Raw genomic sequence first — 22,671 nt, forward strand, 5'->3', positions numbered from 1 at the left:
ATAATAACACTAGGAGAGAGTAATTAACTCATTAATTAAGAATAACCCTTTCATAAAATTACTATAATTTTATGTGTTAATTGCATTAAACACCCCCAAATTATGATTTTCATTCTAAATTGATCTTCAAACTTTAAAACATTCTAATTACATCTTCAAACTATCGATGTTATATCAATAAGGTCCTTCCATTACTCAAATCGTTAATTTAACCATTAATTAAGACGATTGATCTTATGTGACATAATTTAAAAGGAAAAATATAAAGAGAAATGAACATTGTAAAATGAGTGTTATAAAAATATCAGTTTTGAGGTTTTTGAAGCTTTTAACGAAACTATCATTCACTTTTTTTTCGATTTTACTTTGTTTTTAGTTTTTAATTTTAAAATTTATGCAACAACATTTTATTTTTCTTTAAAATTTTCATTCTAAATTATGTCACGTATGGTTTCACATGTTGAAATGACTCGAAGTACAAATGAACGAACTTTTAAACAAAAAATGACCAATTTGATCTTTGATCTAACATAAATAGACTAATTTGCTCGTTTTAAAAATAAACGGGACAAAATAAAATCTAACTTCTAGTATATACATCCGTCATGGCACTTTTACCAACTAAAAATTTACATCTGAAAAATATTTAAAAACATATATAAATTTGAAAAGATACATCAAAACATATCGATACCAATATATACCAATACCAAATAGAAACGAGACACCCACTAATACGATACTATCTACCTTTATCCGAATTCTCATCCCAAATCTCAGCATGTCGTAATCTATATATCTATATATATATATGGACCGACAAGGTGAGATAGACTCTCACATTAACTCCGCGTGTAATGAATGCGTTTAACCTACTTTCTTCAACTGTAAAAGCAAAATCATTTGCATGGCGATCATTGTATAATCTTCTCATCATATCTCCTTCTCCATTTCTCTATATATACCTCACAACACGCCATTCTTCCCCACACATTTCCACCATTCTTTCTGTTCTCCCCTTCTTTCAAGCTTCAATTTCATAGTAACAATGGTGAAACTGTGTGTGCTATTTGGGGTGGCTGTACTTCTAAGCTTGAGCTTCGGGTTCATCAATGGCGCACCTCAAGTTCCTTGTTACTTCATCTTCGGTGATTCATTAGTTGATAATGGGAACAATAATCGATTATCGTCATTAGCGAAAGCTAATTACATGCCTTATGGAATCGATTTCCCTAATGGACCAACTGGAAGGTTCTCTAATGGCAAAACCACAGTCGATGTCATTGGTGAGCTTTCCATCCGTTCGACGAAACTACTCATTGAAAACTCTGCCTTGAGTTTTATCATTGGTTTTTAATGTTTATTTCTATGTTACTGCCCGGATTTCATGTATTTTGAAATCTGGTTGATTGGTTGGTTGGTCGATTTTGATCTCAATTTAATTGAATAATTTAATTAATTAATTATTTTTAAATTTCGAAACCGAACTTATGACTTATTTTATATTAATATTAGATTATTTAAATATATTTATATTTTATAGTGTTAACAAAAAAATTGACTGAATCGACTTAACCAAAGTTTGGTTTGGTCAGTTTTCTCAACTAAAGTCGACTGGGTTCGTTTTCTCATATTAAATTTGATTTAAAAAATCGATTGATTAAACTGATTGCTCTTCATTAATTATATTTGATTTGATTTTAATGTTTTTTTTTTTATGTATAGCTGAACTTTTGGGCTTTGAGAATTACATTCCTCCTTACTCCGCCGCTAGAGGTAGACAAATCCTCGGAGGAGTTAACTATGCATCAGCCGCGGCCGGAATCAGAGAAGAGACTGGACAACAGCTGGTAATTTTTGTATACACTTGTTCATAGAGACTGCTACGCGGCGGGGCTAGGGTGGTTTTTTGCCACCCCAACCCTGATCCGATATGGCTCCAAGCTAATCTGATCTGACTTGATCTGAAATTAAATATTAATTTACTCGTCCTGAATTTAACCCGAAAAAAATATTAATTTATTCGATATGCCACACTTTTCTATTTTTAAATATTAATATAAAATTTATTTATCACCTAGTCTAATATTTTAAATTATAATTAATATTATTATGATGATATTTCTGTTTTTTCATACATTTTATATCATCTTTAAATAAAAGAATTAAAAATTACAAATCGAAAGATTGGACACTTGTTCAGTAATATTAAAATGCAAGTTTGTTATCGCTCCATTTATATTCATTATTGAATAAATTTTAAAGAACATATTTTTAACGTGAAATATTTTCTTTCAAGTGACAAAATCTAGTATATTTTAAACTAACATTATATATAAGAAAAGGTATTTGGATAATTATCCTGTGGTGGGACATGGTGTGTTTTCCTTAAACCCGATCTGATCTGATCTGATCAATTGAAGAATTAAACCCACCATGAAACACTTTTTTTTTTTAAATCCAACTCTATTGGATTGAGTTGAGTTAGACTCTGTAGAGTCTCGGTTTTTACCATCCCTATTTGTCCATTCCGAACTCAAACCCAAATCCGGCTCAACTTAGTTGAGACTTCTAATAGTCAACAACCAGAAGACCTAAAACTCGAAACTTAAATGACTCAAATCTAAAACAACCTGAATTAACCTAATTGAAGAATTAGACCAGTTCTAAAACTCGATTTTAAAAAAAAAAATCCAACGCTCCGTACATGTCCATTTCAAACCCAAATTTGACTCAACTCAAATTATTCCATTAATAGTCAATAATTTGAACTCACCTTAACCTAGACTCGAAGCAATCAAAACACAAAAAGATAACGACCCAAAATAACTCAAACCCGAACTTGACCCAAACTGAAATAACTCCAACAAAATTTTAAAACCCGAATTCATCCAACCCAACCCATGCTAATCAAATTTTAAAAACTGCAGGGAGCTCGGATCAGTTTCAGTGGGCAAGTTAGAAACTATAGGCAAACAGTTTCACAAGTGGTGAACTTGCTTGGGAGTGAAGCCAATGCAGCAAATTACTTGAGCAAATGTATTTACTCCATTGGACTTGGTAGCAACGATTACCTTAACAACTATTTCATGCCTCTTTTTTACTCTACCAGCAGGCGATATAACCCTGAACAATATGCTAATGTTCTTATTCAACAATATACTCAGCAACTTCAGGTTCGTATTCTTTTCCGATTCGTTTTTACATATTCGAACCGCGTTCGTTATAGAATTACTATCTACTTTAGTCAGAGGCGAAGTCAAAAATTTTTTTTGGGGCGGGATTATGTTATATGTTTTTATAAGAGTTAAAACACATACAATTTCACCGTTGTACTGGCTTATATTTTTACTACTTTTAGAAGAATTAAATCAAAATCTTATTATTTTTGGATGGTCAAGCTATAATTTAATTAAGGATTAACTTGTAAATTTATAGATTTTGAGGGTCTAAAGTAAAAAATTCCATTGTATCGGACTATATTTTCACCGAGACCTGTACATATCTATAATGGGTCCCTAGTATTTTCGAACTGCACCCTATGACACAATATGCCTTGGTAGACCCAACTTGATCTTTGACTAGTCGATATGAGATCATTTTTCGACATTAACGTTTCTCTTTTCTTTTTTTTTTTTCCAATTTCTAGGCTTTGTACAACTACGGGGCAAGGAAGTTCGTGTTGATTGGGGTAGGTCAGATCGGGTGCAGCCCGAATGCATTGGCTCAAAACAGCCGAGATGGTCGAACTTGTGTTGAAAGAATCAATGCTGCAAATAGGATCTTCAACAGCAAGCTTAAAGGACTCGTTGATCAATTCAACAATGCCAATTCTGATGCAAAGTTCATCTACATTGATGTTTATGGAATTTTTCAAGACGTCACGAGCAATCCTTCAGCTTACGGTAAATGCTAACTCGAAAATGAAAATGTTAACTCGATCTTTATAATAGGGATAGCAATGGAGCAGGACGAGTGTTAATGTCAAACCCACTACCATTCCATAAGAAAAATTTGGAAAATACTATTAAGTCCTTCAAAATGTTTGAAAATTTTAACTAAACTCTCTAAAATTTTTGAAAATTTTCATTAAATTTTCTCAAAAATTTTATAAATTTCAATTAGATCCTTTTTTAAAAAAAAATTCTTAATGAAAACTAAAATTTTTGAAAACTTTTAATTAGATCTCTCGAAGTTTTTGAGAATTTTAATTAGGCCTCCAAAATTTAATGTCACATTGCACCACTACCGCCCAGTCTTGGTTTGATTTTTGCTAGTTATTTTTAATATTTTCAATCTTTTAAAGACATCTGTAATACATTTTTACCCTTTAATAGTTATACTTATATAAAAGTAAAATAGTATTTTTATATAGTGGAGTGGGATAGAGTGGGGTAAGTAATTACCAAACCGCTCCATGCTCACTGTAAAAAAAAATAAAAAATCATCTTGTCCCATATTCATTTTTTGTAAAAATCCATCCATGGGAGAATCTAGGAATTTTTTTTATTGGAGAGGCCAAGATAGAAATATAACTTGTTGGGGGTAAACTTAAGATTTTTTATGCTAAAAGGATTAAATTGCATTACTAAATAATAAGAGGGTCTAAAATTGAAATTTGCCCATTATCTAGTGAGTCAAGACCCTACCTGCCCCTTTGGATTTGCCCTTGAATCCATTCGGTAATTTGGGTTTTGCCATTCTAATTTATCGACACTATCGTTTCCGACATGACGGAATGGTGCTATTTGTCTATATGTTTCAGGTTTTAGGGTAACAAATGCTGGATGTTGTGGTGTTGGGAGGAACAACGGGCAAATCACTTGCTTGCCTTCACAAAGGCCATGTAGGAATAGGAATGAGTACTTGTTTTGGGATGCTTTCCATCCAACTGAGGCTGCAAATGTGATCATCGGAAGGAGATCGTACAATGCTCAGTCGCCGTCCGATGCTTATCCAATCGATATCCGCCGTCTCGCTCAGCTTTGACGACGGGGATCAACAAATTTACCATGAATAATAGATATTATTCATATGATTTCACACTATCTTTATGTTGTTTTATGTTTGGTTTCAATCATTAGTGTCGTCATGCGAGTCTACAAAATTATTGCTCCGAAGGGAGATGTTGTCAGTACTGGGTTTCGAATCTCGAACTTACTCATTATCGTTTATTAAATATGGTTATATAAATCAACTCATTAAATTCAAGTCGGTTTTGAATGTATGTTTATCGAAAGTAATTAATGTAAAATTTTGGTCGAGAAGGAATCCAATATCGAAATTGAAATTATGAAACTCTAAATTACAATAATCCTATATGGTATTCCAATTCTTTCAACATAATTTTTCATTTTCTTAAAATATTTTGTTCATCATTAGTTGTCAGAATTGGATTGAATCGATCAGTCGAATCAACGCATAAAATTGAAAAAAAATGAATCAACGCAAAATCGATTGAGTCAATAGAAAACAAGTTGAACCAAATAAAAACGACAAAACATTTAAATCGAATTTAATTTAGTTTAAATCCCTAATTTTGTTATTATTATTTATAAAACATATATTTATGTTACTCTTTTTATTGTTTATTTATATTTATTAATTTGTTTTTTTATTTCTTATTTATAAATCTTTTATTTGTATTCATCAAATCAAGGAACAAGCACACGTTAATGATATGAGACGCGTTGAAACATAGCATAATGGGGCCTCGGTGGTGCGAGCTCCTAGTCGGCTTTAGGCACTCCTTCAATTCTTTTGCCGTGTTATCACAGTCAATTTTATGGAGGATCGCAAACTCATACAATTTTCCCGAGAAAATCATAGTTCTCAATAGACCTGTCTATGGGCCGGGTCGGGCCGAGTTTAGGTTAGGCCCGAAAATTTTTTTTGGCCCAACTCGAAATATGAGCCTAAAATTTTGCTCAGGCCCGGCCCGAGAAAAATATCATAAGCCTGAGCCCGGCCCGGCCCATTTTTAAAATAAACATTAAAAATTTATTTTAAAAATAAAAAAAATTTTATTTTAAAAGTATTTTAAAATTAAAAATAAAAATAAAAATATATTTTTTTAAACGGGCCTCATTTTTTTTGCCTAAGCCCATATTTCGGGCCTATATTTTTACCCGAACCCTCCTATATTTCGGGCGGGCCATCGGGCCGGGCCAGGCCGCCCGGCCCATGGACAGGTCTAGTTCTCATCGATAATAAAAATGAATTTTAATAGTTATGTAAAGACAATGGTAAAAATGGAAGAAAAACGAATCATAAAAATACATGATCTTTAATTTGATACAATTATATACTATTTAATTTTTTTGAACATGAATTTTAGGTTCTCATCATATATATGCCATTGGCGTTCTAGGCGGGCTCTGGCAGATGCCCGGCCCCCTCCTAAAATGGAAAATTGTTTATTTAAGTTCTATAAAAATTTTAAAATTTTAAATTAGGAGGTAAAATTGTACTTTGGCCCCCCTAAAAATGATAAAATTTTGATTTAATCTTTTAAAATTATAAAGATATAGACTATTAAAAACTAAAATTTAATTTCGATCTCCCTAAAAGAATCCTCTACGCATCAGTACATTCGAATCCACGATCTCTTGTACGAGCGACAATTCCGACGTGAATTCTTTTACATGTAACTATTTTCATTTTTATTTTATTTTATCAATTATCATTTTTTTTTAAAAAGCATTATATCGTCGCCAATGCTGGAATGGAATCCCAAAACACCAACGAAATCGAACAAATCTCCGACGACATTCCGTCACACAATTCCGTCACCGTCGGCGAATCAGATCCTTCCGCGTCAGCCTTATCATCTACACTCCGTCACCGTTTATTCTCCCGGCAAGGAACCACTTCCAAAGAACCCGCCGTAGATTCCCTCGTAAAAGAAATCCATTCGAAAACATACAAATTCAGCCGCGATCCGAAACCAAGCGATGCCTCTTCTTCTTCTTCTTCCGAGGTAATCGAGTCAACGCACCTCGAATCAACCATCACCGCCGCTCGAGCTCATAACTCACCCGAACTCACCGACCCAATACGCATTACCTGGAATTTACTATTTTTCACATCTCGTTTAGTCATAAACCCAACCTATTTCCTCTTGAAACTGATTATAAGATCCATTACATTTCCCATATCAATATTGAGTCACTGCATCATCTTAATAATCGACCCTTCTAGACCATTGAAACAAATCAAAGCTTATTTGATTTCAAAATTGATCAAATTATGGTTCGATTCACCTTGTGGGCGGCTCATTTTCAAAACCTGGCGGGGAATTTTGTGGGTTGCTTATTTAGGGTTTGTTCTATGTGGGTTATTGTTTACTTCACTTGTGATTAGTTGGATTTTAATGGGGTATTTAGTGGAGAAACCATTGGAGATTAAAGAAACTTTGAATTTTGATTATACAAACGGTAGTCCGGTTGCTTATGTTCCTATTATATCTTGTGCTGCTGTTGGTTGTGGGGTGAGATGTATGGGGAAGAATTTAGGGTCTGGAATTATACCTCCCTTTCATGATTTGCAGGTTACCGTTTCTTTGACATTGCCGGAATCGGATTACAATAGGAATTTGGGGATGTTTCAGGTAGGAAATTGAAATTTCCGTTTATGTTCATGTTGTTTATTTGTGTTTAGTCAAATTATGCTATTAGTCCCTTTACTTTTACAAAACTTGTAGGTTTAGTCACTATACTTCAATTTGGTTCTTTTTAATTGGTAAAAAGACCTTTCCAGCCGCTCTCAATTTCAAATTTGAGCAAATTGGCCCCTCTAAAAAAATTAGAACAATTTAATCCCTATCAATGTTGAAAGTGAGCAACTATTAACAATTAATCACGACATAAATGTCTTCTGTCGATTGTGCATATTTTTTATTGATATAATAACAAATTTAGCCTTCGATGTTTACATGTTTTTCTATTTTGACCTTAATTCTAAACAATTCAACCTCAACATTGACACAAATGTTGCGGGATAAAATTGTTAAATTAGGATCAAATTGACAGAAAATGTAGACTTTGAGGGCTAAATTTATTATAATACCAATAAAAAACATGTACAATTCAAAATTGACAGGGATTAAATAACTCTAATTTTTTTAGAAGGACCGGTTTGCTCAATTTCAAAATTGAGAGGGACTGGAGAAGTCTTTTTAGTTTCTTTACTTTTTAAATTTTAAAATTTCATTACTCACTAAAAAATAACTGTTAAATTCATTAAGTTAAAGTTATGTTATTTCCAAAATTTCACTTGTTAATGGCAACCTGTTTACCAAGTTTAATTAGAGTCTATTTAGGTAATTGTAGTTTAAGTTACTCGGACTCAAGTATGAGTTTCGAATATTGATATATTTAGAGAGTTATTGGAAGATCGTATGACCATACCCATGTTAAAATATGCATTGAAAATGAATGTTCAATGCGAGTACTTTAAAAATTATAGAGGTGTAAATGAGATTGGTGTTTATAAATGATTCAATTTCGGACTCATGAAAAACTTAAATTCGATTTGATAACAATCAAGTCGAGTTTGACCTCAAGCAACTCAAACTATTGGTTGAGCGCTCATTAGCCTAATCTAGTTTTTCATTTTAATAAATTGTTGTACAATGAATTACGTTTTTTCTTTTATTATATAGAAAGAGCTTAAGTACGAACAAGTTAAGAGTTTGAATACGATCAAACTTAATCAAGCTCGAGTTGGAGTAGCTCGATAATGTCTCGAACCCTAAATTTCGAGTCGAGATCGAGCTCATCTTAGCTCGAGTGCCAATATTGATGAATGCTTATGCAACCATTTTTTTAAAGGTAAGGACAGATTTCATCTCTATTAAGGGCGAAACACTTGACAGTTCTAGCCATCCATGCATGATGAGATTTAAAAGCTTACCTATTCGCCTTCTTTTAACATTATTCAAGGCCGTACCACTTGTCACCGGCTTTATCTCTGAAGTCCAAACATTGAATGTGAAACTCAAAGATTTGAACCAAGGCACTGAGCCCACCGCTTGCTTAAAGGTAGTGCTCGAACAACGACCGGCACATGGTCCGGGCGCTGGTATCCCCGACCTATACGGTGCATCCCTTGTCCTCGAATCCAAACTTCCTTTCATCAAAAGAATTATATGGTATTGGAGAAAAACCTTATTCATTTGGGTTAGCATCATGTCGTTTGTTTCGGAGTTATTGTTTATGTCGGTCTGTTGTAGATGTGTTCTCGTTCCGGCAACAAGGAAAACAACCGGTTCTACCGGCAACTGATCTACGTAGAATCGATGAAAAGCTTGGATTTGAAGCCATCTGGGGTTTCATGGTGATAAATCATTTGCATACAAATTCACTTCAATTTTGATAGGGCATGTTAGCTTCTTCTTTTTCAACAATTTTTTTAATCCATGATGTATATATAATATTTGGCTAGTGACATGTAATCATCTGAGGTCATTTTGAATACATTAAAAAATCTAAACAAAATAATACTCGTATGTGACACTTGTATATTTTTCCTCGTTTTTTTCTCTCCGCCTTTAGCTACATTAAAACTCGAACGTCCACTATATTTTTCTGATAGCTGCAAATAAACACATCCACAAGCCGATCAGACTAATTGGATTAGAAATTAGTTAGGGTACGGAGTTAATTAGGCCAGAAACTGTATGAACCGATGAAACTGTTAAAACACCAATTGATTCGATGAATTAGTAGTTTGATCGTTGAACCGATTGCATAAAATCATGTGATCTTGTTCTTATCAAGTTTTGTTCTTATCTAAATCTTATTAAGGATGTAAAGTTGATTTCATTTCTTCACATGATAATTAAGTTATATTTTTTACTTTTCTAGTTCACATTATTTTGATGCAATAAAAGACTTAGTAAAATATGATGGTTAGACAATACAATCAATTACGGTATGTATTATTTGGATAATTTACTTTTCTTAAAATACTCATATTTAATATATATTTTAATAGTCAGTTGAATCTTATCTCGATTGACATGGACATTGTTGCCAATACAGAAGGACATGGGTTTAAGTACGCTGACACGTATTATCCTCATATTTATGAGTTGGAGTGGGGCTATGAGTAGTTTTAAGTATTGTATCAAAAAGAGCGAATATAATCAGAATCTGTAACGAGATTGTTAAAAAATATATAAACTAGTGAACCAAATGTTTACAAACACAAATAGATTAAAAATATGGTTTAAATTAAACAATTTACATTTGTACAATAGATCTTGTAAATTATTTTAAGCACAATTAGGTCAACTTTTGAAGATAGAAACATTTTTTGTGATGTCCCGTTTGTCATTCAACCTCATCATGTTATAAACCCAAGCACCCGACACTGCTCCGATGATCGGCGACGTAACGTATATCCATATTCCTTCGTAATGGTTCGACACAATTGCAGGTCCCAAGCTCCTTGCTGGGTTCATCGATGCTCCGGTGATCGGCCTATCCAGTAAGATATCGTAATATCATTAGTATGATGAGTGATGGATCTTAGAATTAAATTTTGGGAGACTTAACTAAATTTTTTTTAAAAATTAGGAGCTTTTAAAAAAAATGGGATCTAATTAAAATTTTAAAAATTTTGTGAAATTAATGAAAATTTCCCAAAAATTAAAAGAGATTAATTTATTTTCAAAAAAAATTAAAAGGCAAAATTTTCAACAAATTTAAAGGGAGAAATGAAATTTTCCAAAAAAAATTTGGGTTGTGAAATTGCACTTTGGCCCTCAAAATGAAAAATTTTCAATTCAATCATCTTATAATAAAGAAATTATAAATTAATATATTGTAAAATTGCACTTTAGCCCCTTAAAAATGAAAAAATTATTTGTAGCCCCTTAAAAAATGATGAAATTATAAATTAATACATAATGAACCTATATTTTGATCTATAAAAAGATTATAACAAAATCTAGGTCCTGCTAATTTTTTTTTTCCAGATTCCCCCCTAAAAACTCGAGACCCTTGCTAAAAATACTTTATGTAGAATGCTTAAGGAAAAAGCTCATACCCAGCAATCAATACATTAAGCAAAACGGTAGAGCCAATGGCGAGTCCAGCAAGTTCTCCAATCTACATATAAAAACAAATGGTAAATGAAATAAATTACACCATTTCGGATTTTAAAAAGTTTAGTCATTTTGAGTTTAGTTTCGTTTCAAATTCGGGTTGTTTTGTATTTAAAGCAACTAAGTCTAGTTTATCTAAATTTAGGGTTTTTGAGTTCGGGTCAATTTAAAGTTCGGGTTGTTTCGAGTTTAGAATAATTAGGTCCAATTTATCCAGGTTTAGGGTTTTTGAGTTTGGGTCTTAAATTGTTGGCTTCTTATGATAAAATCAACTCGGGACAAGTTTTCTGTATACATATAGGAATTGACCGGTTTCGATAAAAGAAATGGTATGGTGATAATGGGTTTAGCCTAAAAACTAATATTTTTTAAATCGAATCGATAGTCAAACAGATCAAGTCACCAGGTCGATTAAAAATCATTAAAAAATAAATTAAAAATTAAAAACTTAGTCCTATTGACCGGTCGGATCTGGTTCAAACATCCTTGCTAAAAATGGATCACTCTACCGATTTGGTTTCGAATCTTAGCATTTTTATAATAAATAAAAGAAACCATAAGGTATAAGAAAAAAAAGTATATACAAACTTACAGCTCTATTATCAGTACCAACACCGGAGACAACAAACATAAGGTAAAAAGTGATAATAAACTCTATCACAAACGCCTGCAAATCCGACCCTTGCGGTGTTGTTCCGCTGAATACATCATCCGGCCCGTTAAACAAAAGCCGAAGTGTCCCAGCTGCCATCGTCGATCCAACAACTTGAGCCGATATATAAAACGGCACCTAATATAACAAAAAACCAAATATCAAATATCAACCATTGGATATGTATGTATGTACAATGGCGAATCTAACGGGGGCATACGGAGGCTTGAATGCTTGATCCCCAAAAATGAAAAAAAAAAAAATTTAATTCATTTTTCTTATAAATAAAGAATATATAAATTAATATATAGTAAAAATACATTTTAGCCCCTTAAAAATGAAAAAAATTATGTCTAGTCCCTTAAAAAATGATGAAATTATAAATCAGTACATAATAAATTTATATTTTGATCCATGAAAAAATTATAATTAAATTTCTGCCCCTATGCATGAATGATTGATTGCAGCACATGCCTGTTTGAGAGGGAAGGTTTTGCAAGTAGCAAAAGCAATGGTGACTGCTGGGTTAAAATGAGCACCCGAGATATGTCTCAGTGAGTAGACCAACACCATTACAGCTAATCCCCATACTATGGCTATCCCTGGATTTGTAAGCACTTTGTCATTGTTTGTATTCACTACCACCGCTGCACAACCTGCAAATATTAGGAAATATGTGCCTAATACCTCACCCATTACCTGCAAAATTATAAAAAAAAAAAAAAAAAATCTTCATTCATTCATACATACATACTGTTGAGGGGCATTGATTTTTTCGGGAGAAGCCTTCCATCATATAGTCAATCGATCCCTCAATAATCGAAAGTATTCTGTCAACAGTCAACATGTAGTGAATGGCTGCCTTGAGAACCTAGTTCACAGAGCCGGGATCACCTCAGCTATACATAGACGCACAGCCACCCACCCCACCGAGGGCAAAACGTGGGCTCACATCCCCTTAACGGGTGGCCATGTGCCCACGTACAGTCAAGGTACTCCCAGCTTTGTAAACCAGGTCCTCAAGATGCTTTGAAGACTTCTCTCGAAAGGTATAACCCCTCCAATATATACATATATACATACATACATACATCACCTTTTGCATGAAAGGTATGGAGAAGACCATTTCAGAATCTTTGTTTTTGGCTGATGGGGGATGATTGTTACTATCGGGTTCATCATAAACATTGAGAACCACATGATTTTCATCGCCACTACAAATTTCGTTCATGGTTGCTAACTTCTGTTGGATAATAAAAACAAAGAAAATTGGAGACACAAAATGCTTTTGTTCTTCGACAACAATTTAAAGGGCAACCTAAAAAGTTATTAAAAAGAAGGCTATATATATATATATATATATATATATATATATATATATATAAGATTTTGTAGATTAACAGTACCATTGACCATTCAACTTTGTTGTTGTAGTTACATATGAGATTATCTGATTATTATCTAAATCCGAATTTATTTTAAAAAATTCAAATTCAGTTAAATTATTATCGAGTCAAACTTAAATAATTTTATCTATCAAGTGATTCATATTTGAGTATTCCATTGCTTGATTTTAGGATTTATAAAACAACTCGAGGGGTGGCATGCAAGAGTCCTTAGCTCTTAAAATGGTATAATTTTATTTCAACTCTTCGAAAAATTTTATGCCGAACTAATTAGATTCTGACCTTATTTGAACTGTAATACGGGGAATAGAATTTTTTTCTTAATTTTCGAGATCAAATTAGAAGCGAATTTTTACGAATTCAAATATTATGATTCATCAAACATGGACTGTTCCAAGGCGGCTTCAATTAAAATACATGTGAAACAAAAAAGCATGTGATCATCTCATCTAATTATTACAAGGAAAAAAACATGTTTTTTTATTATTATTAATCTTAATCTTATCTAATTTTATTAAGATTTGAAAAGTAAAATTTCCTTTTTTGTGTTTCTTCACATGATAATGAAGTTATTTTTGCCTTTATTTTCTGTTTGCTTTTCTGGTTCTCATAATTTAGATGTAATAATATAAGAGATTGAGAATCCCGCGTGTTGGCCTGATGGCCAGGATGTTTACCGCTCCAAATATGGTTTAGGTTCGTGTCGTGTTAGTCATGTTGTTGTTAGAGTTTTACCCTCCTCTTGTAATTCATCATGTAATTCACCGAAAAGTAATAATAATATAAGAGATTGGTCCATTATGATGGTTAGACTTGTAAAAGTTGAGTTTGGTTTTATAAGGAATTGAAGTTTTACAAATATTTTTATTATTTGGTTAAATTTTGCTATTACTCATTCTATTAGGTTTAAGTTGTGGATGAATTACTATTGAGATTTGACTGTGACTTGCTCCAAAAATGTTGGTAGCATCCCGGGTAATGTTTATTAAGTTGTTGATTTAATGGAGTGACATTTTGTACTGGCTCAACTCCCGCTAACTCAGCAAACAACTCAACTGGTTCAACGTTATCAAACGAGCAATGCAGTGTGATCATAGCCTCCACATCGTCATCCTCTACAAGTTGCATCTCCTTATATTTACACGGATTTGACGAAACTGAAAATTTGTAGAATAGTTTGGACATCCTCCTTTGAGGCTCCAACAACGCCAAGCGATTTTCGCACCAATCTATTGTTTGATTTCATCAAGTTTTACACCCATGTTAAACCACGTTCTCAAATAAACAACCAACTTTTGTATGGTAAATTATCCCATCAAAATGGACGTATACGAGAGTTAGTTATTCATCTTGTACACTAAATATGTAAAATAAATTAAAAATAAAAAAAATATTTTAATTGTTAATAAAACAATTCATACCATTTTAAAACAATAAAAAACCTTGAAATTATCAATATAATTTGCATGTAAAACTAGAAATCATTATCAATATATAGCCACTTAATTATACATAATAGTAAAATAAAATGAAATTACATAAAAAAATAATTACAAACTAACATTATCAACTCAAACTTGATTTTTCATAAATGAAAAGCAAATACTCTTAATCTTCAATCTTGATTTCGAATAGCTTTAGAAACCGAAGTTTGAGACTTTTGTCATTGTTTCAAACTCAAGATTTATCTCATTTAACTTTAACGATTCAAGTTTTCCCCCTCTCGTTTTATTTCAAAACCGATAAATAATAACAGATTTGTTTTTCTTGTTGGGGAGCGGGTTTAAAATAAAAATTTGGTGCGACCACCCTATCAAGTGGCATCACGGTTGCGATTTGACTCACCGGCTCACAACCTAACATGCCAACTTTTTTTTTTTTTTGAATTAGTGTCACCAATATTTTAGGTGGCATTATGTACAATAAATTCCAATTGTTTCAAACTTTCTATTTTTGAAATGAGTATATTTAGGGGTGTTCAAATTTCGGTTAAAACCGAATTAACTAGTCGAACTGATCTAATTCGATTAATCGGTCGGTGGCCGAACTTAGTTCGGTCGGAGGTCGGTTGATGATTTTTCGAAATTTCGGTTATCGATTAATTCGATTCAAAATCGGATAATTAATCGAACTTACTAATTAATATTATGTGTTAATTATGTGTTAATTTCAAGACTTAGGTAGTGTTTTTAATTATCTAGTATTCAAGACATAATATTTTGGTTAATTTGATTAATTCGGTTAACTTTCAAAACAAAAACATATATTTCAGTTAATTTCAATGTATTTTTTTATATGTTTTATACTTATTTTAATCAAAACAAAAAAAAAACATATAAATTTCGGTCAATTCGATTAACTGATCGAATTAACCGAAATATTTCGGTTCGATTAATTTTTTTTGAAAAAATTTCGATTCTATTAACAATTAAAAGATTATACAATTCAGTCAATTCGATTAATGCCAATTCGATTCGGCTGACCATTTGAACACCCCTAAACATATTTACGGAATCCCCATTAATAGAATTAAATCTTATTCCATAGTATTTATATAAGATTCTTCTTTCTTATTCTTAAGTAAATCCCCGAGAGAACTTAGTTGATCCAAAAATTCAATTATTCTTCCGGCTTTTCAACACATAATATTTCAAGCAGTACGAGTGAAATCTACCAATACGAGTTGATACCGATACCGACTAAAATTTATATCGAAATGGAACCTAAATTTTCTTGTTTCGGTTTTCGAGACATTTAGACTGATACGGAATTGACTCCCATGCTATAAAACCCTAAGAAAAGGTGCTCCTTACTCTAGCCATAGCACCGTTATTTTCTTTCTTGAACTCCAATATGCACCATATGGAAAGTGTGAGATATGATTCGGGGTGGAGTCCTGCTGTCAAGCTTGAGCTCGACTTAAAATTTGGAATTCGATATTTAACTTAAGCTCGATTGAACATTTTTTTAAAGCTTAAACTCGGTTTGAAATATAATTGAATTATTCGAGTCTGAGCTTGATTAAGTTTATTTATCAATTTTTGTACTCAAACTCGGTATATATTAAGAGTAATATCGAATTTAATAATATAAAAATATAAAAAAAAAACTTGATAAGATTCGTAAACTGTTCGAGTCAAGTATTACCAAATTTGAATTCTACAACATCAATGGCTACATAGATCTAAAGAAACATCACAAGCCAAAAAGACTTGAAATCAGGCTCTAAAGCAAAGTTGTAAGAGAATTCTATTAAGTGTAGAACAGCTTTTAAACCCCCCAAAATTCATCAAATTTCCACTAAAATCCCCCAAATTTTAAATCAATTCAAAAGCATCCACATAAAATCACCAAATCAAACAGTACAAAAATTTCAAAAAACATATCATAAATCAGATCAAATTCATTCACAAATAAACTAGAATCGAATATCAATTACAAAGAAAAACCTGTTGAGGCAATCGCCAAGCTTCAGCTTTTTTAAAGCACATATCATCAAGAGCTTCACTACGACACCATCGACACTTTGGGTTTTGTAAACACTGAGATCTCGACACCATTTCGCCACAATTAGGGATCTGGTTCATCTTCTTGTTCCTTTGAGAAGCTAACACAATACGGCGCCGTAAAGAGATTGATGGGTCTTTGCCATTGATGATGATGGTGTCGATTGATGATGATAATGAGGGTTGGGTTAGAGTTGATAATAGAAGGAAAATAATTGGGAAAAAGAGGGGAATTTTAGAGCTTGGTTTGGTTTCCATGGCCGAGATTCAAGGCAAATTTGGGTGCTTTGAAAACAAAAAAAGATGTCTTTTTGAGGGACTTTTTTTTTTTTAATTATTTGTCTGAATCTTGGAAGTTTGATCCTTTGGGTGTTTAGAATTTGGTGGATTTCTATTAGAGGTCCCTATATTATAGGAAGCTGATCAAATTAGTTTCTTTACTAATAAGTGATTTAATTTATAGCCCCTTTGGATGGGCGTTTACTTCTAGGGGTGAAGGTAGAAAATTTTTTTAGGGGAGAAGAAATTAAATTTTAATTTTTATGATAGTAAAAATGTAATTTTATTATTAGAATAGCCTATATTTTTATAATTTTTAAAGGATTAAATTAAATTTTTATCATTTTTAGAGGGCTAAAGTGTAATTTTAATTTTATTAATATAATTTTTTTTAAAATTTAAAGGGCCTAAATGAAAAATTTTCTATTTTAAGGGGGTCGGGGCCCCTGCCACCCCCTAGTTACACTCCTACCTTCAATTTATTGTATTTAGCTTCTTTTTTTGTCTCACACTATAGTATCGCATCTCACCGCCACACCTATTTTTACACTAACCGCAGGCAACCGCACCACCCATCTAATCTAAAGGGGCCCTTAGTCATTTTACTGTTAAAAAAATGGTAAACTATATTAGTATTCACTCAGCTATTTTTTTTTCTTTTTTTGGTCACACAATTATGAAAAGTTGTAAAACGGTCATTCAACTATGATTTTTTTCTTTTTCGTCACTCAATTATGAAAAGTTACAAAATAGTCACCCAAATTCAACTTTGTCTTTTTTATCACCAATTGACTTACGAGAAGGAAATACCAAAAGTCCAAGATAGTTGGGTGACCAAAAAAGATAAAATTGAATAGTTGAGTGATTATTTTGTAACATTTCATACTTTGGTGACCAAAAAAGAAAAAAATCATAATTGAGTGACTACTAATATAGTTTACCCTAAAAGAATCAAATAATGTCAAATCATAATATAATTAACATTAACCAATTAAAAGATATCATTTACAGTTTAATAAAATTAATATTTTAAAGTTTTATGATTCGTAAATAAAATATTTTATTTGTAATTGAACTGCAATTGAAAATATAATTTTCAAGACATTTTTATCCGTAAATGTTAACATTGTTACAACTTAAACTTATTTGAATTTTTAAGAATATAGGGATGAAATTTATCCATTTATTACTAAAAGACAGATTTGATATAAAAAGTTAAATTACATATAAAATCACTAAACTATTAATAAATTTATATTTTAATTATTTAATTTTAAAAAATTACAAAATGGTCCTTTTTAACTTGGAGTGGAGAATTGGGAAAGAGAAGGGAATTTTGAGGTGAATTTTTTTATTTGTCTGAATCTTGCAAGTTTGATCCTTTGGGTGTTAAGAATTTTGGGTAAATTGCATTCAAGGTTATTAAAACTACTTATAAATCTACGTTTTGGTCATTCAACTTTTAAAAGGTACAAATGGTCACTGAATTATTTGAAAGTTTTCATTTAAGTTATCAGGTTGTTAAATTGCATTCTTTGTTTGCATCGCCTACACCAATCAAAAGTTGTGTTCTCATTCTCTTTTATGGTTTAGTTTTTTTTTTTTATGAAACAACTTTGAACGTTACAAACCTATGAACCAAAATTTAAACAGTTTTCTTCTTCGACCTCCGACACTAACTGGCAAATCAACTTCGATCTAAGGTATGTTCTTTTACTTGTTGATGGGTATTTAATCTTTCTGCGTACAATTGTTAATTTAATCTATATTCTCCAATTGGATCACTCTAAGTCCTTATACTTTTCAAACTATGAAATTTCAATATTCACACATCAGAATTTGGAAATAGCAGAACTTAACTTAATGAATTTAACAATTATTGTTTGGTGATGACTGATTTTAAAATTTGAAAAGCATAGGGACTAAATCCACATATTTTGTAAAACACAGGTATTAATAACAAAGTTTAACCTAAAATATTCATATATTTGTGTAAATTGTCATTTAGATGCTGCCTGCAAACGTAACATCGAAAAGAAAGAACTTCAAGTTTTGAAGGCAGCTTTCAATGAATTTAATGAATTAATTTATAATATTTCTCTTATAAATAAGCTTAATCTTTTCTTCTTCTTTCGCTTCAATTACTGTTTTTCACTGTAAATAATTTATTCTTCCTACCCTTCATTTGCTAAATTAATTTTTAATTTAATTCAATCACTTCAAATGGAAGGCTCCAATCAAAATTCGGGCTTTGATTCTAGGATTTCTTCTCTTTCCCTAACCGATGATACAGTTAATCGGAGCTCCAACTCGGTAAGTCTTTGAAATTGTTTCGATTTTTATTGAATTAATCGTATAATCATTGAATTTAGAAAGTTAGGGTTCTTAATTTTGATTTTGAGTTTTCCTGCTCCCTTTTGATCTTTTGAATTATGGGTTTATATTAATTGTTAATTTCATACTCGTCAATTAAAAAAATGCATTTCCCCCTTAAAATTCAAAGTTTTGGGGATTTTTATGATTTGAGTTTTTTACAAATATTTGCTTGTTTCCCATTCATGTTGATGTTAGGGTTTTGAGAGTGAAGTAGAAAGTTGGGGTTTTAAATTTTGGTTTTGTTTTCCTGCGCCCTTTTGATCTTTTGAATTATGGGTCTGTTTTTATTGTTAATTTCATGTTCATTATCAATAAAAAATGCTTTTTTTCCCCTTGAAAATTCAAAGTTTTGGGGATTTTTCTGATTAGGGTATTCTAATGTTAATATTAGGGTTTTGATAATCAAGGAGTTAATGTTTATGGAGAATATGATAATGGGTTATCAATGCCAACCAACACTATGGAGGACTTGAATGATGAAAAAGAAAAAGAACCAAGGACCAGCCATCAAAAAATGGGAAAATACTTCTTCTACGACTCTCCCCTTGTTGAGGATACCGGAGTATGGATACCGGTCTCGGTTCCTCCAATGCTCGAAAGCGATCACGAACAATGGGCCAAAGGTTTTCATTCCAATGGAGGTTATTTCCCTGAAGGTGACATGGGGTGGGGTGAGTTTTTGAGTGAAGAGAAGGAGTTGACTATGTGGGATGTGATTGTCGAGATGATACTTGCCGCCCGTGGGAAAGTCAACGCTTTAGCTTCTGGTGATATTCAACGATGTGGAGTTTCGTGGTTATCGAGTCATTTGCTTGAGCAAGCTTGGCAAGAGATGGCTCAGACGCTAAACGAAGTGAATTTAGGTAACGTGAAGGAAATTCTCGATGCAGAACCGCCAAAGTGGTTGGCTGACAGTGCGGCTTCCTCTTGTATGCTGTGTGGTGTGAGGTTTCACCCGATCATGTGTTCAAGACACCATTGTAGGTTTTGTGGAGGAATATTTTGTGGTGAGTGTTCTAAAGGAAGGAGTTTAATGCCCCAAAAGTTTCGTGTAACAGACCCGCAACGTGTCTGCGATGTATGCTGTGTGCGGCTTGAATCAGTCCAGCCATACTTGATGGACCAGGTTAGTAATGCTGCTCAGCTGCCAGCACACGATTTGACCGACTTGAGTACTTTGAGATCTTGGGTTAATTTTCCCTGGGGACAGTCCATGGAACATGAAATTTATAAGGCAACAAATACGATTCGGGGTTACATTACTAAGGTAAGAATCGAGCTTTGAGGTTTACATTTCATTGATTAATCGTTAACTAGTAAACCTTTATTGTTCATTTTCGTACTTGGAATTCTCATTGAAGTTATACATAGCTTTTCTGAATTCTTACCGTTTTCTCTTTCACCGGACAGGTTGGTACATTGAAACCTGAGAAATCCATTCCCGATTCCATTCTCCGAGATGCAAAAGGCCTTGCCATAATCTCTGTTATGAAAGTCGGTGTCATGGTTACATACAATATCGGCACAGGACTTGTGATTGCTCGTAGAGAGGACGACTCCTGGTCTCCACCCTCTGCCATTTCCTCATTCGGTTTGGGATGGGGAGCTCAGGTAGTTTTCTATCATATCTTAAACCGATTGAATATATTATGGAACAAAATCAACTGGGATATGTGTATAGTGGATGCAACGAGCCTATCTCCTGAAGTTAAATCGTTTTTCACTATCTTTCCTAACTATTAAGGGTTACATCTGCAGGCTGGGGGAGAATTGACCGATTTTATTATAATCTTGAGAACAAATGATGCTGTTAAGACTTTTAGCGGCAATGCACATCTTTCTATTGGAGCTGGTGTAAGTGCTGCCGTTGGTATTGTTGGACGGACTGTAGAAGCAGATGTACGAGCCGGCGATGGTGGTTATGCTGCTTGTTATACATACAGCTGTAGTAAAGGTATCGTCTCATCCTCTCCTTTTAAACATAATCGAAATTGGTTTGGTTGCATATTTGTCTTAGTGATCTTTTAGGACCTGTCATGGTATCATGTCAAATATCAACATAAATAATGTTGTCTATCAGCTATATGACGAAAAAAGTACCATGGAGACCCATGTACTAGGAATCGGATTGCATTTTGCCCTCCCTAAAAAAATAGTCAAATTAATCCTTGTATGTTAGATCAAAGAGTAAACTGGTCCTTCTATTGAAAATTTCATCTATTCCTACGGTTAAAAACTGATCTTTTATATTAGCATGATGTACATGTGGTACATCATATGTCTCATCATATGTCATTATTTAGTTAATCCATCTTACACGCCAGTTTTTAACTGCATAAATGGATAAATTTTAAACAGAAAGGACAAATTTGCTCTTTGATTTAACTTACAAGGACTAATATGCCCATTTTTTGAGTTGAAGGAGCAAAATTCAAACTTACTCTTAGTACAAGGACTTTCATAATACTGTTATCAACCGTTGACTTGAACTCTTTTAATCTCGCACGGTTGTCTAAAGTTCAAGATCAATGATTGCATCGTTAAGTATAGTCAGTTAAATATGTAGGTGCTTTTGTTGGATGTTCACTCAAAGGGACTGTTGTTACAACACGGGGACGAGAGAATGCCCGATTTTACGGCAGCCAGTCAATAACTGCAACCGATATACTTCTCGGGTCCATGCCTCGGCCACCTGCCGCCGCCATTCTTTACCGTGCGCTTTCTGATCTATATAACACACTAAGTTAAGTGCCAGAAGTCGGAAATCAAACTAATCGCTTTGGTATTCGATATAAAGAAGAGACAATGGAGCATGAACCTTGGTATCATATGTACATTCTCTGCAAATGACCTATCATTCTTTGCCTGTTTAAAAGTTTATATTGATGGATTGTTGTATGGGGGTTCTTGGTCTTTCGAAAGGGAAGGACCCGGACCCGGACCCGGACCCAGACCCGAACCTAGATGGGGAAATGTTGAATGAAAATGGAAATGATTGGTAGATAAGAAACCAGAAAAACTCGACTTGTTAATATGATGTATATGATGAAGAATATTCAGATATTGTATAGATTTAGACGCATTTGTGCTGTTAATGTTACGTAACCATGTTCGGGAATTCATTACTTCTCTTACTTAAGATTTTATTTCACCATAAAAAGTCAACAACAGAAAAGTCAAAAATTTGAATTCAAAATTATTCGAACTAGAAATGATTCAAACAAATAATTCGAAATCTGTTGAATTTAAAATGATTTGAATTAAAATGCTCGATTGATAAATAAGTTCACAATAAGTTGAACTCAAAATGATTGAAATACACCCTTTTGCAATAAAAGTATT

General features: G+C 32.7%; 4 protein-coding genes across 5 annotated transcripts; 3 read left to right on the forward strand and 1 right to left on the reverse strand.

Moving 5' to 3' along the window:
• Nucleotides 1-972: 972 nt before the first annotated feature.
• Nucleotides 973-5,211, forward strand: LOC105774302 (GDSL esterase/lipase At1g29670). Its single transcript, XM_012596753.2, has 5 exons — nt 973-1,286; nt 1,726-1,850; nt 2,931-3,176; nt 3,650-3,905; nt 4,766-5,211. The coding sequence occupies exons 1-5, from the start codon at nt 1,049-1,051 to the stop codon at nt 4,987-4,989; spliced, it is 1,089 nt and encodes a 362-aa protein (XP_012452207.1). The 5' UTR covers nt 973-1,048; the 3' UTR covers nt 4,990-5,211.
• A 1,480-nt stretch (nt 5,212-6,691) lies between these two features.
• On the forward strand, nt 6,692-9,511 carry LOC105774697 (seipin-2). Of its 2 annotated transcripts, XM_012597257.2 has the most exons (3): nt 6,692-6,979; nt 7,550-7,609; nt 8,832-9,511. In XM_012597257.2, the coding sequence occupies exons 1-3, from the start codon at nt 6,725-6,727 to the stop codon at nt 9,282-9,284; spliced, it is 768 nt and encodes a 255-aa protein (XP_012452711.2). In that variant the 5' UTR covers nt 6,692-6,724; the 3' UTR covers nt 9,285-9,511. The 2 variants fall into 2 exon arrangements, with proteins under 2 accessions (XP_012452711.2, XP_012452709.2); XM_012597255.2 differs by having other exon boundaries at nt 6,692-7,609.
• A 693-nt stretch (nt 9,512-10,204) lies between these two features.
• LOC105772327 (aquaporin NIP1-2) lies at nt 10,205-12,993 on the reverse strand. Its single transcript, XM_052632949.1, has 5 exons — nt 12,859-12,993; nt 12,237-12,461; nt 11,703-11,900; nt 11,053-11,114; nt 10,205-10,484 (listed from the first exon to the last, which is right to left on the reverse strand). Exons 1-5 carry the CDS (start codon nt 12,991-12,993, stop codon nt 10,292-10,294), a joined length of 813 nt encoding a protein of 270 aa, XP_052488909.1. The 3' UTR covers nt 10,205-10,291.
• Nucleotides 12,994-18,964: 5,971 nt separating this feature from the next.
• On the forward strand, nt 18,965-22,451 carry LOC105772788 (uncharacterized). Its single transcript, XM_012594240.2, has 5 exons — nt 18,965-19,266; nt 19,721-20,596; nt 20,740-20,940; nt 21,088-21,283; nt 21,896-22,451. The coding sequence occupies exons 1-5, from the start codon at nt 19,177-19,179 to the stop codon at nt 22,075-22,077; spliced, it is 1,545 nt and encodes a 514-aa protein (XP_012449694.1). The 5' UTR covers nt 18,965-19,176; the 3' UTR covers nt 22,078-22,451.
• The last annotated feature ends 220 nt before the right edge of the window (nt 22,452-22,671 follow it).

This window comes from Gossypium raimondii, chromosome 6 (assembly GCF_025698545.1).
Source record: "Gossypium raimondii isolate GPD5lz chromosome 6, ASM2569854v1, whole genome shotgun sequence".
In the NCBI taxonomy this organism is placed as follows: domain Eukaryota; kingdom Viridiplantae; phylum Streptophyta; class Magnoliopsida; order Malvales; family Malvaceae; genus Gossypium; species Gossypium raimondii.